Genomic DNA, 11,530 nt, shown 5'->3' on the forward strand with positions numbered 1-11,530 from the left:
TGCAAATACAACTGAAGAGAAAACAACTGTTTTCTCGCGGAGGGCTCAGAGCAAAGTGCTGGATTTATGCTGCCTCGATGGAGAATAACATACCCTGATGGGAGCGTTTGGGTTGCTTCCCTCCTCTGAAGAAGCCTTATTCTCCCTGTGCGCAACTTCGGCTGAAACAAACCAGTATTTATTCATCGGATGGTTGGGGGTTGCTGAGCCGAGCTGAAAGCCAGACGCACAGTGCTTGCCATCCTCTCTCTCTCTTTCCCATTTTTTTCCATCCTCTTCCTTCTCCAGTCTCACCCCTTAAAAAAAAAAAAAAAGCTCCAAGAATGACAGACTTATTTCACCGCATCACCGACCGCCTTGCGCCTTTTTTCACGCCTTGGAGTCGCCGGACGCGCTGTCAAGATCTCTAAAAAGCTGTCTGCATCTCTCTCAGACTCTCTCTCTATCTCTCTCTCTCCCTCTCTTTCTCTCTCTCTTTCTCTCCTGCAACCTAATGAATGCTCTCCCATGGAGGTAGTACAACCACCTTGGGGACCGACCGACCAGAGAGGTGATTTTTCCAAGCAAGAGGAGCCCGTCAGCAAGAGACGCATCGGGTGAAATCGGAGCTCCCCCCCCCCCCCAACACCACCACCCCTCCACCTCCCTCCTCTTCCTCCTCCTCCTCCTCCTCCTCCTCCTCTCTCCATCTCCACCGCACCCCCGCCAGTTTGCTTGGCTCGGGTTGATCTACAGTAGCCTACATGGGGATATAGGGGGCTGGAGGAAAACCTTGTTGCGCCCCTAGAACTGTCTGCTGTTCTACTACAGCTGCTGCTGGGAAGACTGCTTGTCTCCTTCCATGTCTCACCAATGCTGCCCCGTGTCTCCAGAGGGAGCCGCATTCATTACCACCTCAGCTTTGGGTAAGTCTATTTAAAAAAAATCTTTTTTATCCTTTAAAAATGACCTGATTTATAGATTTGAGGATCTTTATTTTTTCCTTTTTGGTGTCAAATGTGGAAAACAAATGTTTTATCTGTGTGATAAAAGCGTGTCGCTCAAAACCCCTCTCAATATGTCAGCAATGGGCACAGTCCCAATTATTCCACTTCCCCTTGCTCTCACAGTTGGCTTTCCTAAATAACCTGAATGTGCTGCTTAGTGGTGGTTGTGGTGGTGGTGGTGCGGCTGCTTGCTGGCTTCAAATGAGACCCCCACGAAAAAAGAGAACTGCAGCCGTTTGACTTTGATTATGTTGGATTATGCTGAGAGGTGAAGAATATTAGTCGTGCTTGCTGTCTTAGACATTTTGTTCCGAGACGATGCTTCACGCTTCGGATGTCGGAATAAGATGTGCAGCAGTTCGTGGGTTTGAGTAATTTCCAGAGCATGTGGTTTCTTTTTTCCTGCAGTACTGAATAATCTGTCGTCCAATGATTAGGGGTGAATCATTGTGTCAAAGCTAAAGCTGCTCGCTACAATGATTCCAATAAAAAAAAGTGCAATAATTAGAAATGTGCCCCACTAGCCCGACGACTTGCATATTTACATTTAAAGGCAAAATTACAACCCGGAAAACTTCAAAAATGTATAAAAGATTGCAGTATAATCAATATCAAATATGCATTTTGATGATTTGCTTTCTGTGTGTGTGTGTGTGCACATGCGTCTCTGTGTTTGCACATATGTACGCCTGTGTGTGTGTGTGTGTGTGAATGTTTGTGCACGCACCTGTCTTTTTCTCTCTCTCCAAAGGTTACTAAATGGTTTACTGGGGGAGGATTTCTAACCGGCGAGATGCTGCTCGTACTCCTGCTGGCAGCCTTTTCTTCCTCCATCTCCGGCTCCCTCTCCTCCTCCCTCTCCTCCCCCTCCATGTCGGACGGACCCCAGACGGCGGACCCGTCCGCCTCGGACCTGATGGCCGAGACCTGCAGCGCCTGCTCCTGCATGTCGGTGGAGAACGTGCTGTACGCCAACTGCGAGAAGATCACCGTCTACCGGCCCACGCAGCTCATCCCGCCGGCCTCGTCCCTCTACCACCTGAACTTCCAGAACAACTTCTTGATCATACTCTACCCGAACTCGTTCCTCAACTTCACCCACGCCGTGTCGCTGCAGCTGGGGAACAATAAACTGCAGAACGTGGAAGGCGGAGCGTTCATGGGGATGAGCGCGTTGAAGCAGTTGCACCTGAACAATAATGAGTTAAAGGTGCTGCGAGCGGACACTTTCCAAGGGATAGAGAACTTGGAATACCTTCAGGCTGACTACAACTTGATCAAGTACATCGAAAAGGGAGCGTTTAACAAACTGCACCGGCTAAAAGTGCTCATCCTGAATGATAATCTCGTACAGGCACTTCCTGACAACATATTTCGCTTTGCCTCGCTCACACACCTGGATATAAGGGGGAACAGGATCCAGAAACTTCCTTATTTGGGGGTTCTTGAGCACATTGGGCGCATTGTAGAGCTTCAGCTGGACGACAACCCCTGGAACTGTACCTGTGATTTAGCACCTCTCAAGGCATGGCTTGAAAACATGCCCTATAATATTTTTATCGGCGAGGCCATATGCGAAACACCGAGTGACTTGTATGGGAGGCTCCTGAAAGAAACCAACAAACAGGAGCTTTGTCCCATGGGAACAGGAAGTGACTTTGATGTTCAGATGCCGCCCGCGCCACCCGATAACGGGTCGCCTTCCAAAATGTCCCCAACCACTGTGGCTCCCGCAGCCACAAAAACGCCAAAAACCACGGACTCATCGAAGATTTACGGTAATGGTATTGTGGCCGGTTTGCCCCCTTTTGGAGGAATAAACCAGATTGTTTCCTATCGAACACAGACCCCTCCTTTGTTGTGTCCACAGCCCTGCAGCTGTAAAGCCCACCCCTCTGACTTTGGCATCAGCGTCAGCTGTCAGGAGAGGAATGTTAAAAGTTTAGGTGATCTCATTCCCAAACCCCCAAATGCCAAGAAGCTTCACCTGAGTGGAAATTACATCCGCGACATAAGCCCGGCTGATTTCCAAGGGTTTGAGGGCCTAGATTTGCTACATCTTGGCAGCAATCAAATTGTCACAGTCCAGAAAGGCGTGTTTTCTAACCTCACTAATCTGAGGAGACTGTATTTGAATGGAAACCAGCTTGAACAGTTACACCCGGAGATGTTTTTGGGCCTCACGAACCTACAGTATCTATATTTGGAATACAATGCCATAAAAGAAATCTTAGCGGGTACATTTGACTCCATGCCGAACCTCCAACTCCTGTATCTCAACAACAACGTTCTGCGGAGTCTCCCCGCCTATGTGTTTGCGGGTGTGTCTTTAGCCAGGCTGAATCTGAAAAACAACCACTTCATGACCCTACCAGTGAGTGGTGTCTTGGACCAGCTGCGAACATTGACCCAGATAGACCTAGAAGGGAACCCGTGGGAGTGTTCCTGCGATCTTGTCGCCCTCAAACTCTGGCTCGAGAAGCTAAGTGATGGAGTGGCTGCCAAAGAGGTGAAATGTGCCTCCCCTGTGCAGTTCTCCAACATCGAGCTGCGTCTCTTGAAAAATGAGATCCTGTGCCCTAAGCTTGTGCCGAGACCGCCGTTTATCCTCACTAGCGCCACCCCTGTTTTGACCTCAGTGTCGCCTGCCGGAGTCGGCAAAGCACCGCCGGGAGGGCCCGTGCCTCTCTCCATCATGATCCTCAGCATCCTCGTGGTGCTTATCCTCACTGTGTTTGTGGCCTTCTGCCTTCTAGTTTTTGTCCTGAGGCGGAATAAAAAGCCACAGGGCAGGCAGGAGGGGCTCGGGAATCAGGAGTGCGGCTCCATGTCGTTGCAGCTCCGCAGGCACAGTCACAAATCCGGCAAAAAGGGCTCCATCCCAGGGGACGACTTGGGAGGCGAGACGTTCATCCCCCAGACCATCGAGCACATCGGCAAGAGCCACACCTGCGGTATTGGACGCTCCTCGGACATGGACGCCGGGTTCAAGTTCGCGGACTCGCAGAGGCAGAAGATCATCCTCCGGAACAGCGCCGACAAGGACAAAGACTCGCTCTCCACCCTGGAGCGCAACAAACGCCTCAGCACCATCGACGAGCTGGAGGAGTTCCTCCCCCACCGGGAGCCCAGCATGTTCATCCAGAACTTCCTGGACGGCAAAAGAGATTTCAACAGCATAGGGATGGGCGGGTACGAGATCCGCTACCCGGAGAAAACGCTGGATAAAAAGATGAAGAAGTCGTCGCTGATAGGCGGGAACCACAGTAAGATCGTGGTGGAGCAGAGGAAAAGTGAGTATTACGAGCTGAAAGCCAAGCTCCAAGGAACGCCTGATTACCTGCAGGTGCTCGAGGAGCAGACTGCGTTGAGTAAAATGTAGGGGATGTTTGATTTAGTGCATTGATTAACACGCACATACACATGGAAGTCAGACACGCATACAGGCAGACAGACAGCCAAACACATCTGCCTTTCTCTGGTACTTTCTTTCTCCCCCCTCTGGCCACACACACCATTCAACCCCCCCAAGATCTCTCGCTTTCTGTCTTCATCTCCCTCTCTGCAGCCACACACACACACACACACACACACGCACACACACACACACACACGCACACACACACACACACACACACACACACACACACACACACACACACACTCCCACACACAGCGAAAAAGTGCCTTCTGGAAATCCTTAATGACCAATGCAGAGATGGACAAAATGGCTCCACACCACAAAAAGCTATTACTAGAATCAGCGTGGATCTATTTCACAGTAAAAGACCTTTTGGATTATCCATGCCACTACATGTATGAATCCCACATACATACCACAGGACACCCTAAAAAAGCAACCAAACAGTCATAGTATTTTTTTGCTGCTATTGAAATTGGGTACTTATTTTAGTTTTTTTCTTCTTTCTTTTTCTCTCTTCCTTTTGTTTTCCCAACCAAATCAAAAGGGTGTTGAAAACTTGAGAATATACCTCGCCGTCTTCAACCCTTGTTTAAAAAAAGAGAAAAAAAAAAGAAAGAAAAAGGGGAGGGCACATCGTCGGTTGTTGTTCTTTTCGCTCTGGAAGGTATCCAAAATCACCGCTTCTGGGATGAGATTAACAGAGTTGGTGACTCAATGGATGCTACTTTTTTTTTTTTTTGTATTTGCGGGGATATCTGTTTGTTCTTGGGGATGCCCTCTGGAGTCGGCTGCAGACTCTCTGCCACCTTGTCTGGATTACACACCAGTAGCAGTGCACCTGCTCTTTGCCGGGTAGGAGGCTAAAACGGCTCCCGTTTAGGGCATCGCAAAACTCTTTTTTTGGGGTGGGGAATGATTTCCTGACTCGTTCTCTTTGTGTACGGAGCCATGTTAAATATAGTGTCTTCTGAATGGAGTTGTGTTTCTCTTCAAAAATTGCTACTTACAGTACCTGTATGTTTTTGGGTGAAATCTAAAACGGCACACACACTGTCAGAGGACGTTGTTTCTGAAAAATGATAAAAACCCGAGGATAAAAAAAATTTACAAAGCTGCTTGCCATGTAAGCGTAAACCTGGAATTTATTTTGTAAGTCTTACATTATTTGTATCTGTGGGACTGGTTTGTAAATTACACGAAAGGACACACACACACACACACACACACAAACACACACACACACACACACACACACACACACACACACTGTACGACGGAGCATCATCATCAAGAGACTACAAGCCAGAATTGTCAAACGAACCGCTAATATAATTCAATCGGTGATCCACCTCCCCCCTTGTCAGCTCTCAATTCGTAGTAAAAAGAATTTAACAACATAGTTAATTTATTTTTCTATGCAGGATTATTTAAAGAGTTATTGGTATTATTTAAAAAAAGAATAATACACAAAGAGTGGAAAAGGACTTGATAGAATGATGCATCAGAGCTAATTCAGGCCACCAGAAGAAGTGAGTGTTGAGTTGATTCAAGGGTTCTTGTTTCTCGCCGGAGAACTTGACCCGCTGGACGCAAGGGGTTGTGAAATGTGATCTGTGATGTTTCCTTTTTATTGTGTCGCACGACGAGCCGAGGCCTGATAGAAGTCTGTGCAGTTTCAAGCAGTTTCCTTATTCTTATATCTCCCACAGTATCTTGTAAAAGGTTTTTCTTATTAACATTATGCAACCAAAATAAATGTGCATTAAACTTGATATGGTTCCAGAATTGTTGGGATGGTTGAATGGAGATGTGTGCGGGGTTTGGGGAGGGGGGGGGGGGGGGGGGGGGGGGGGGGGGGGGATGAAGAAGGCATCAAATTGAAGCTCTAAATTGTTAGATCTGGGCAGAATCGTATCATAATGTGCAATATTAGTAAAAACATGCTCGGTCATGATGGCTTGGAAATGATTTTGTTTAATTTATTTAGTTTGAGGTTATATTGTCAAGACAGGTTCTATTTCGGAAATTCTTTTATCAACTTAACTCTATCCGGTCCTTATTTAAAAAAAAGTATTGTTACGTTGAAATTATGAGTGTTTATTGACATTACAAATGAATAGAATGTATCTTGGAAAGTATAATAAATACAATTTTTCTATCGGTCATAAATCTCCTGTATATTGGTTAATTTTCTCTTGTATAATCATGTTGAAATCAAGGTATTAAAATCAGCACCTATTTGCACTGTGTCCCCCTATTTCTTTTAGTTCACATCCTCTTTAGCTTTTCAAGTGCTGCTTTACTTTAAGAGAGAAAAACAAAAAAAAAAGATTCTGCCTCCCTAAACTGCCAACTCCTTTTATACCCCCGTGTTGACTTTTCCCCAGAACAAGTTGGATTGTGTGACAGCTCAGTGTTGGACAGAGTCCAGCTCAAGTGACAGGATGTTGTACTTTGTTTTGTTGATGTGCAAACACTGGCTGCCCTTCAAGGATAATATATGTTTGCTTAGTGTTTGTAGTTCAAGGAAACTGCTGCTTTGTTACACTTGAGGCCATGAAACCATCTTAGGTGTTCAAACATCTCTGGTTTTACTTTGTTTTTTTAACTAAAATCTTAATTTAAAGGGGACATATGTTCATTTTCAGGTTCATATTTGTATTTTGGGTTTCTACTAGCACATGTTTACATGCTTTAATGCTCCAAAAAACACATTATTTTTCTCATACTGTCTGTTTGAATATACCTGTATTCGCCCTATGTCTGAAACGCTTCGTTTTAGCGCCCGTCTATTTAAGCCCCCCCTCCCGAAAAAGCCCAGTCTGCTCTGATTGGCTTAGCATAATCATATGGTGCAACTTTGCAAAGGTAGTTTTCAAGCTGTGGGTGATAACAGAGAACGTATATTGCTAAGATGTGAAAATCAATTGTTCGTTCCATTGCAAAATCAGAGCATGTAGGTAGAGCTAAGCTTCCGCCATTTTTGGACTTAATGCGACTACCGGTCGCCGGTAAAAACGTCCGCCTACAAAGTGCTGTTTCTATTCTGTTGTAATATTCTACCAAAATGGCCTGTGTTGAAGAATAAAATATTAGGGGAGACAAATCTGAATGGCTTGTTGGTTCACATGTTTTTTGATCTATGCAGCCCACAAAAAACTGACTGGGTTGTCTTATCTCACAGTTTGTGGGTTGGTAGACACCCACATGTATGTGCACAGATTACCAATATTTGTCTGTTAATGTAGCCTCATCCACATTCATTCCTCCGCATGTTCTTTTTTTGTCTCTCTTTCTGTTGTTCCCACGTCCGAACATCCTAAAATTGTTCTTACTTATGAAGCTTTTTATCTGGCCTTATTGTCTAGCAGGTATCATCCGTTTTAGTGCCTAAATCTTTAAGCCCCTCCTCCCAAAAAGCCCAGTCTGCCCTGATTGGCTTGCCAGAAAAATACGATGGTGGGTGGTATATTCTAAGGAGCCTGCATGTGACATAGGAAGGGGAGACAAATCTGAATGGATTGTTGAATCACATTTTCTGATCTAGACAGCCCCCCAAAAAACTGACTGGGTTGTCTTATTTCACAGTTTTTGGGTTGGTAGGCACTCCAGATACCAAAATGTATGTGCACAAGTACTGAAAAAGTGAGTTTGTCATCATATGTCCCCTTAAAGCAAAAATTCTCATGCCAAACTAAACATTTGAAGCTCATTTAAACACTTTTTTAAAAAACATTTTGTCTTGTTTTTGTGGTTCAGATCTCCTTGTGATGCTCTGAAAATGTCTCAAAGTCTGATTTTAGAGATGTAATATTACCAATATTTGACTGTGTTAATGTAGCCTAAGTCACATTCCCCAGCATGTTCTTTTATTGTCTCTATTTCTGTTCTTTCTACGTCCGAACCTCCCAAAATTGCTCATTCACTTTTGAAGCTTTTGAAGCTCTGTTTTTTGGCCCAGGCCTTACTGTCTAGCAGGTATCATCGCTCCATCTGTTTGGCACCTATCAAACATTGATTCCTGCTCCGTTTTAGGGTTAAAAATTCAGATTTCCTGTTTCTGTGTTAATCCAACCAATGGGGCTTTTGGGAAACCAAGTAGCAGAAAGTATGACTCATCCAGACGCCAGAGAATTGTCCTCATTAATTATTAATACCCTTGGCAGTTATGAACTAAAAAAGGGATGTGGTGGTGGTGGTGGTGGTGCTGGGGGGGAGGGTGGGTATGAATCTGATACGTCCGCCCCCTCAGAACGCTCCCTCTCTTTCCTCTCCCCATCTTTCCTCCTTTCCTCTGTCATACTTTCGATCATACCGTTCCATAATAGAGCAGGAATAGTATTTTTATACTTAAACTCAAATTGGATGGAAAAGTGTGTTTTCAGTCCAACATTTTACTGCAGTGTCTTGGCTCCTGTGCGGGGTTCTGTTCTTGGAGGCTTCAGGGGTCTATCGGGGGGCTACCATGGTATCACAAAAAATATGTTCACTGTTATTTAACTCACTCGTACAATGAAAGATGTGCAAGGAGAACGATGGTTGATTTTTTTTCCTCTCTCTCCTCTCTGCTGTTGTCATCTTAGTTATACCGTTGTGTTCGGACTCCTAACTGTAAAATCATTGTGCCTCAGAGTACATTCTTAGCTGACGGGGTTGCTCGGTGAAAGGCTTGTGTATTTGGGGGGGAACTACTGTGGGAAATGTTTGGAAAGCAGTGTTTGAATAGGAGGGTGGCATGCATGATGTTTGGAACTGGCCACAAGGGGCGCTGTGAGCTAAGAACACAGCGGAGAGAGGGTGGAACGGTGTGGACTGGACTGCAGGAGGATTACTGTTGTCTGGAAAAGAAAAGAGAGAAAGAAAAGAAAAGAAATACTTTTAATTTAAAGGCAAAGAATGTTTCAGAGGATGCACAACAGGCTTTATGATGATTTTCTCAAAATCTACAACTGGATTTTTGTCTATTTTGCTGAGATTAAACACATATTGTACACACACCTGGGGAAAATAACCTATTTTGGTCTATTGCAGTGGTGGTTCCCGACCTGGGGCTTGAACCCAACCACATAACATTACACTACACAACATTCAAATAGATACATGCTTTCTTTTTGTCTTGTAAATAACTGAATAATCTTATCTCTACAGTGCTCTAAATGTTCTTAAAATTTAAATTTAAATTAAAATGTGAGGAACTGTCCAAACCAAAACGCGCAACAGGTGATGATAGATTACTTTATTTAATTTAATTTGTATTGTATTTATTTAATTTGAACATGTCACAAATGAAGTAAAAACAAAAGAGAAACAACAAATAACAAATGAACAGTAAACATATAGCAAACTCTTCATATACAAATTCTCATAAACAATATGAAGAAAAAGCATAAATAAACAATAGATTACAAGTAGACATTGCCTCTTTTTAAAGGGATATTTTGTTTGTTTTTTTAAGTAGGGTTGTATGAGGTACTTATCTATAGTAGGTGGATTACCTACAGTAGATGACGGTTAGTGTGCCCCCAGTTTGGAGAGACAGACCGGAGCACCGACACCAGAGCAAAGCGATACAGTACTGTGGACGGGGACAGCAGAAAAAAAAATATTTTCGCTACCTAAAAAAGAAAGGCTCACCTAAAAAATCGCTATCTGTTTAAGTGTACGCTATATTTATAATATTTTCGCCACTTAATCTTTATCCTTTCCTTCTACTTTCCAATAGGGAATTAAACTGAAAGTGAAACTTATCTATTCTCTCTCCAAAGCCAGCAGGCTAAAATTACAAAAAGAGTATGGAGGGGTTTCACTTTCATTTCAGTTCACCGTTGGAAAATATTATAAATATAGCGTACACTTAAACGGATATCAATCTTTTTTGGTGAGCTTTTCTTATAGGTGGTTAAAATACATTTTTTCCGCCGTCTCCGTCCACAGCACTGTATCGCTTTGCTCCGGTGCTCCTGTCTGTTTCTCGATGCCTGGGCCACGCCGACCATCATCTACTGTAAGTAATACACCTACTATAGATAAATACCTCATAAAACCCCACTTCAAAACCCTCAAACTATCACTTTAAGGGGTCACAAGCCAAAAAAGGTTGGAAATCACTGTGTTAGATCATGCAAAGCAACAAAGGCCAGTACTCAAACAATAACGTTCATATTGTCATGGGATCAACATTAAACCATCTCATTCATACTTTCTTGATTCTTTTTTTTTTTAATGAACCACACACATCAGTTCAAATACAGATTAATATACAAAGGCACTGCTCAGCACTTGGGAGTCTTGGATGTTGAACTCTCAAAACAGCACTTGAACACAACGTGATAGTTTCAGTCGAAATGGAAATAGTGAACAATTAAGATCATTTTAATTCACTTTTTTTTTAAATTGGACATTTATCCCGAGAGAATGGTAAAGCTACTTTCATAATTGAAAGAGAGAAATTGTCTTACAGATGATTAATGTGTGTTAAAAGAGGTTACACTGGTTATTTTATGAAAACGCAAGCTTGTGTTGGGTGCAAATGTCACTGTGATATGCAGTTTTAATTACCTCTGTCTATTCATCTCTGTTCTACATCGCTTTCCTTTTTTGTTCTTACTGTACATCATTTGTACTATTATTAAGTTTCTTATTCATCATATTGACTATCTCCTTTATTGAACAAGAACAGGGATAATGCATTTATGACGTATTCAAAAGGGTAGATGTGATTACAGCTCAATTACAGAAGTAATTCCTATTATAATATAGGAATTACTTCTGTAATTGAGTTGTAATCACATCGAAAGGTCCCATATCGTGCCCATACCGTGCTCAAAAAACACATTTTTTTTCCTCATACTGTCTTCCTGAATATACCTGTATTCACCCTCTGTCTGAAACGCCCCGTTTTAGTGCATTTCAATGGAATTGCAACGGAATTGTGTTGCTAGGCAACATTTTAAGTCCATGTTTACATCCTGTCAGCTGATGTCTTTCACACACTGCAACAGGATATAAACTGGGACACATTTAGAATGTTTAAAACTGTGTAATGGTCTAAATATTGTATATTTGTGACCTCACTAATGGACAGAAATCCTAACGGCTTGTTTCAAACGCACAATTTCTG

The 11,530-nt window shown here is 43.3% G+C and overlaps 1 protein-coding gene across 1 annotated transcript; it reads left to right on the forward strand.

Annotated features, from left to right (window-relative positions):
• Nucleotides 1–259: 259 nt before the first annotated feature.
• Nucleotides 260–6,654, forward strand: slitrk4 (SLIT and NTRK-like family, member 4). The gene is made up of 2 exons (XM_037780834.1): nucleotides 260–905; nucleotides 1,738–6,654. Exon 2 carries the CDS (start codon nucleotides 1,780–1,782, stop codon nucleotides 4,366–4,368), a length of 2,589 nt encoding a protein of 862 aa, XP_037636762.1. The 5' UTR covers nucleotides 260–905; nucleotides 1,738–1,779; the 3' UTR covers nucleotides 4,369–6,654.
• Nucleotides 6,655–11,530: the final 4,876 nt, after the last annotated feature.

The sequence above is a fragment of the Sebastes umbrosus genome, chromosome 9, assembly GCF_015220745.1.
Source record: "Sebastes umbrosus isolate fSebUmb1 chromosome 9, fSebUmb1.pri, whole genome shotgun sequence".
Lineage (NCBI taxonomy): Eukaryota > Metazoa > Chordata > Actinopteri > Perciformes > Sebastidae > Sebastes > Sebastes umbrosus.

Excerpts from the sequence above, each read along its gene's own strand:
- slitrk4 (XM_037780834.1), top strand. The coding sequence starts at position 1,780 with ATGCTGCTCGTACTCCTGCTGGCAGCCTTTTCTTCCTCCATCTCCGGC.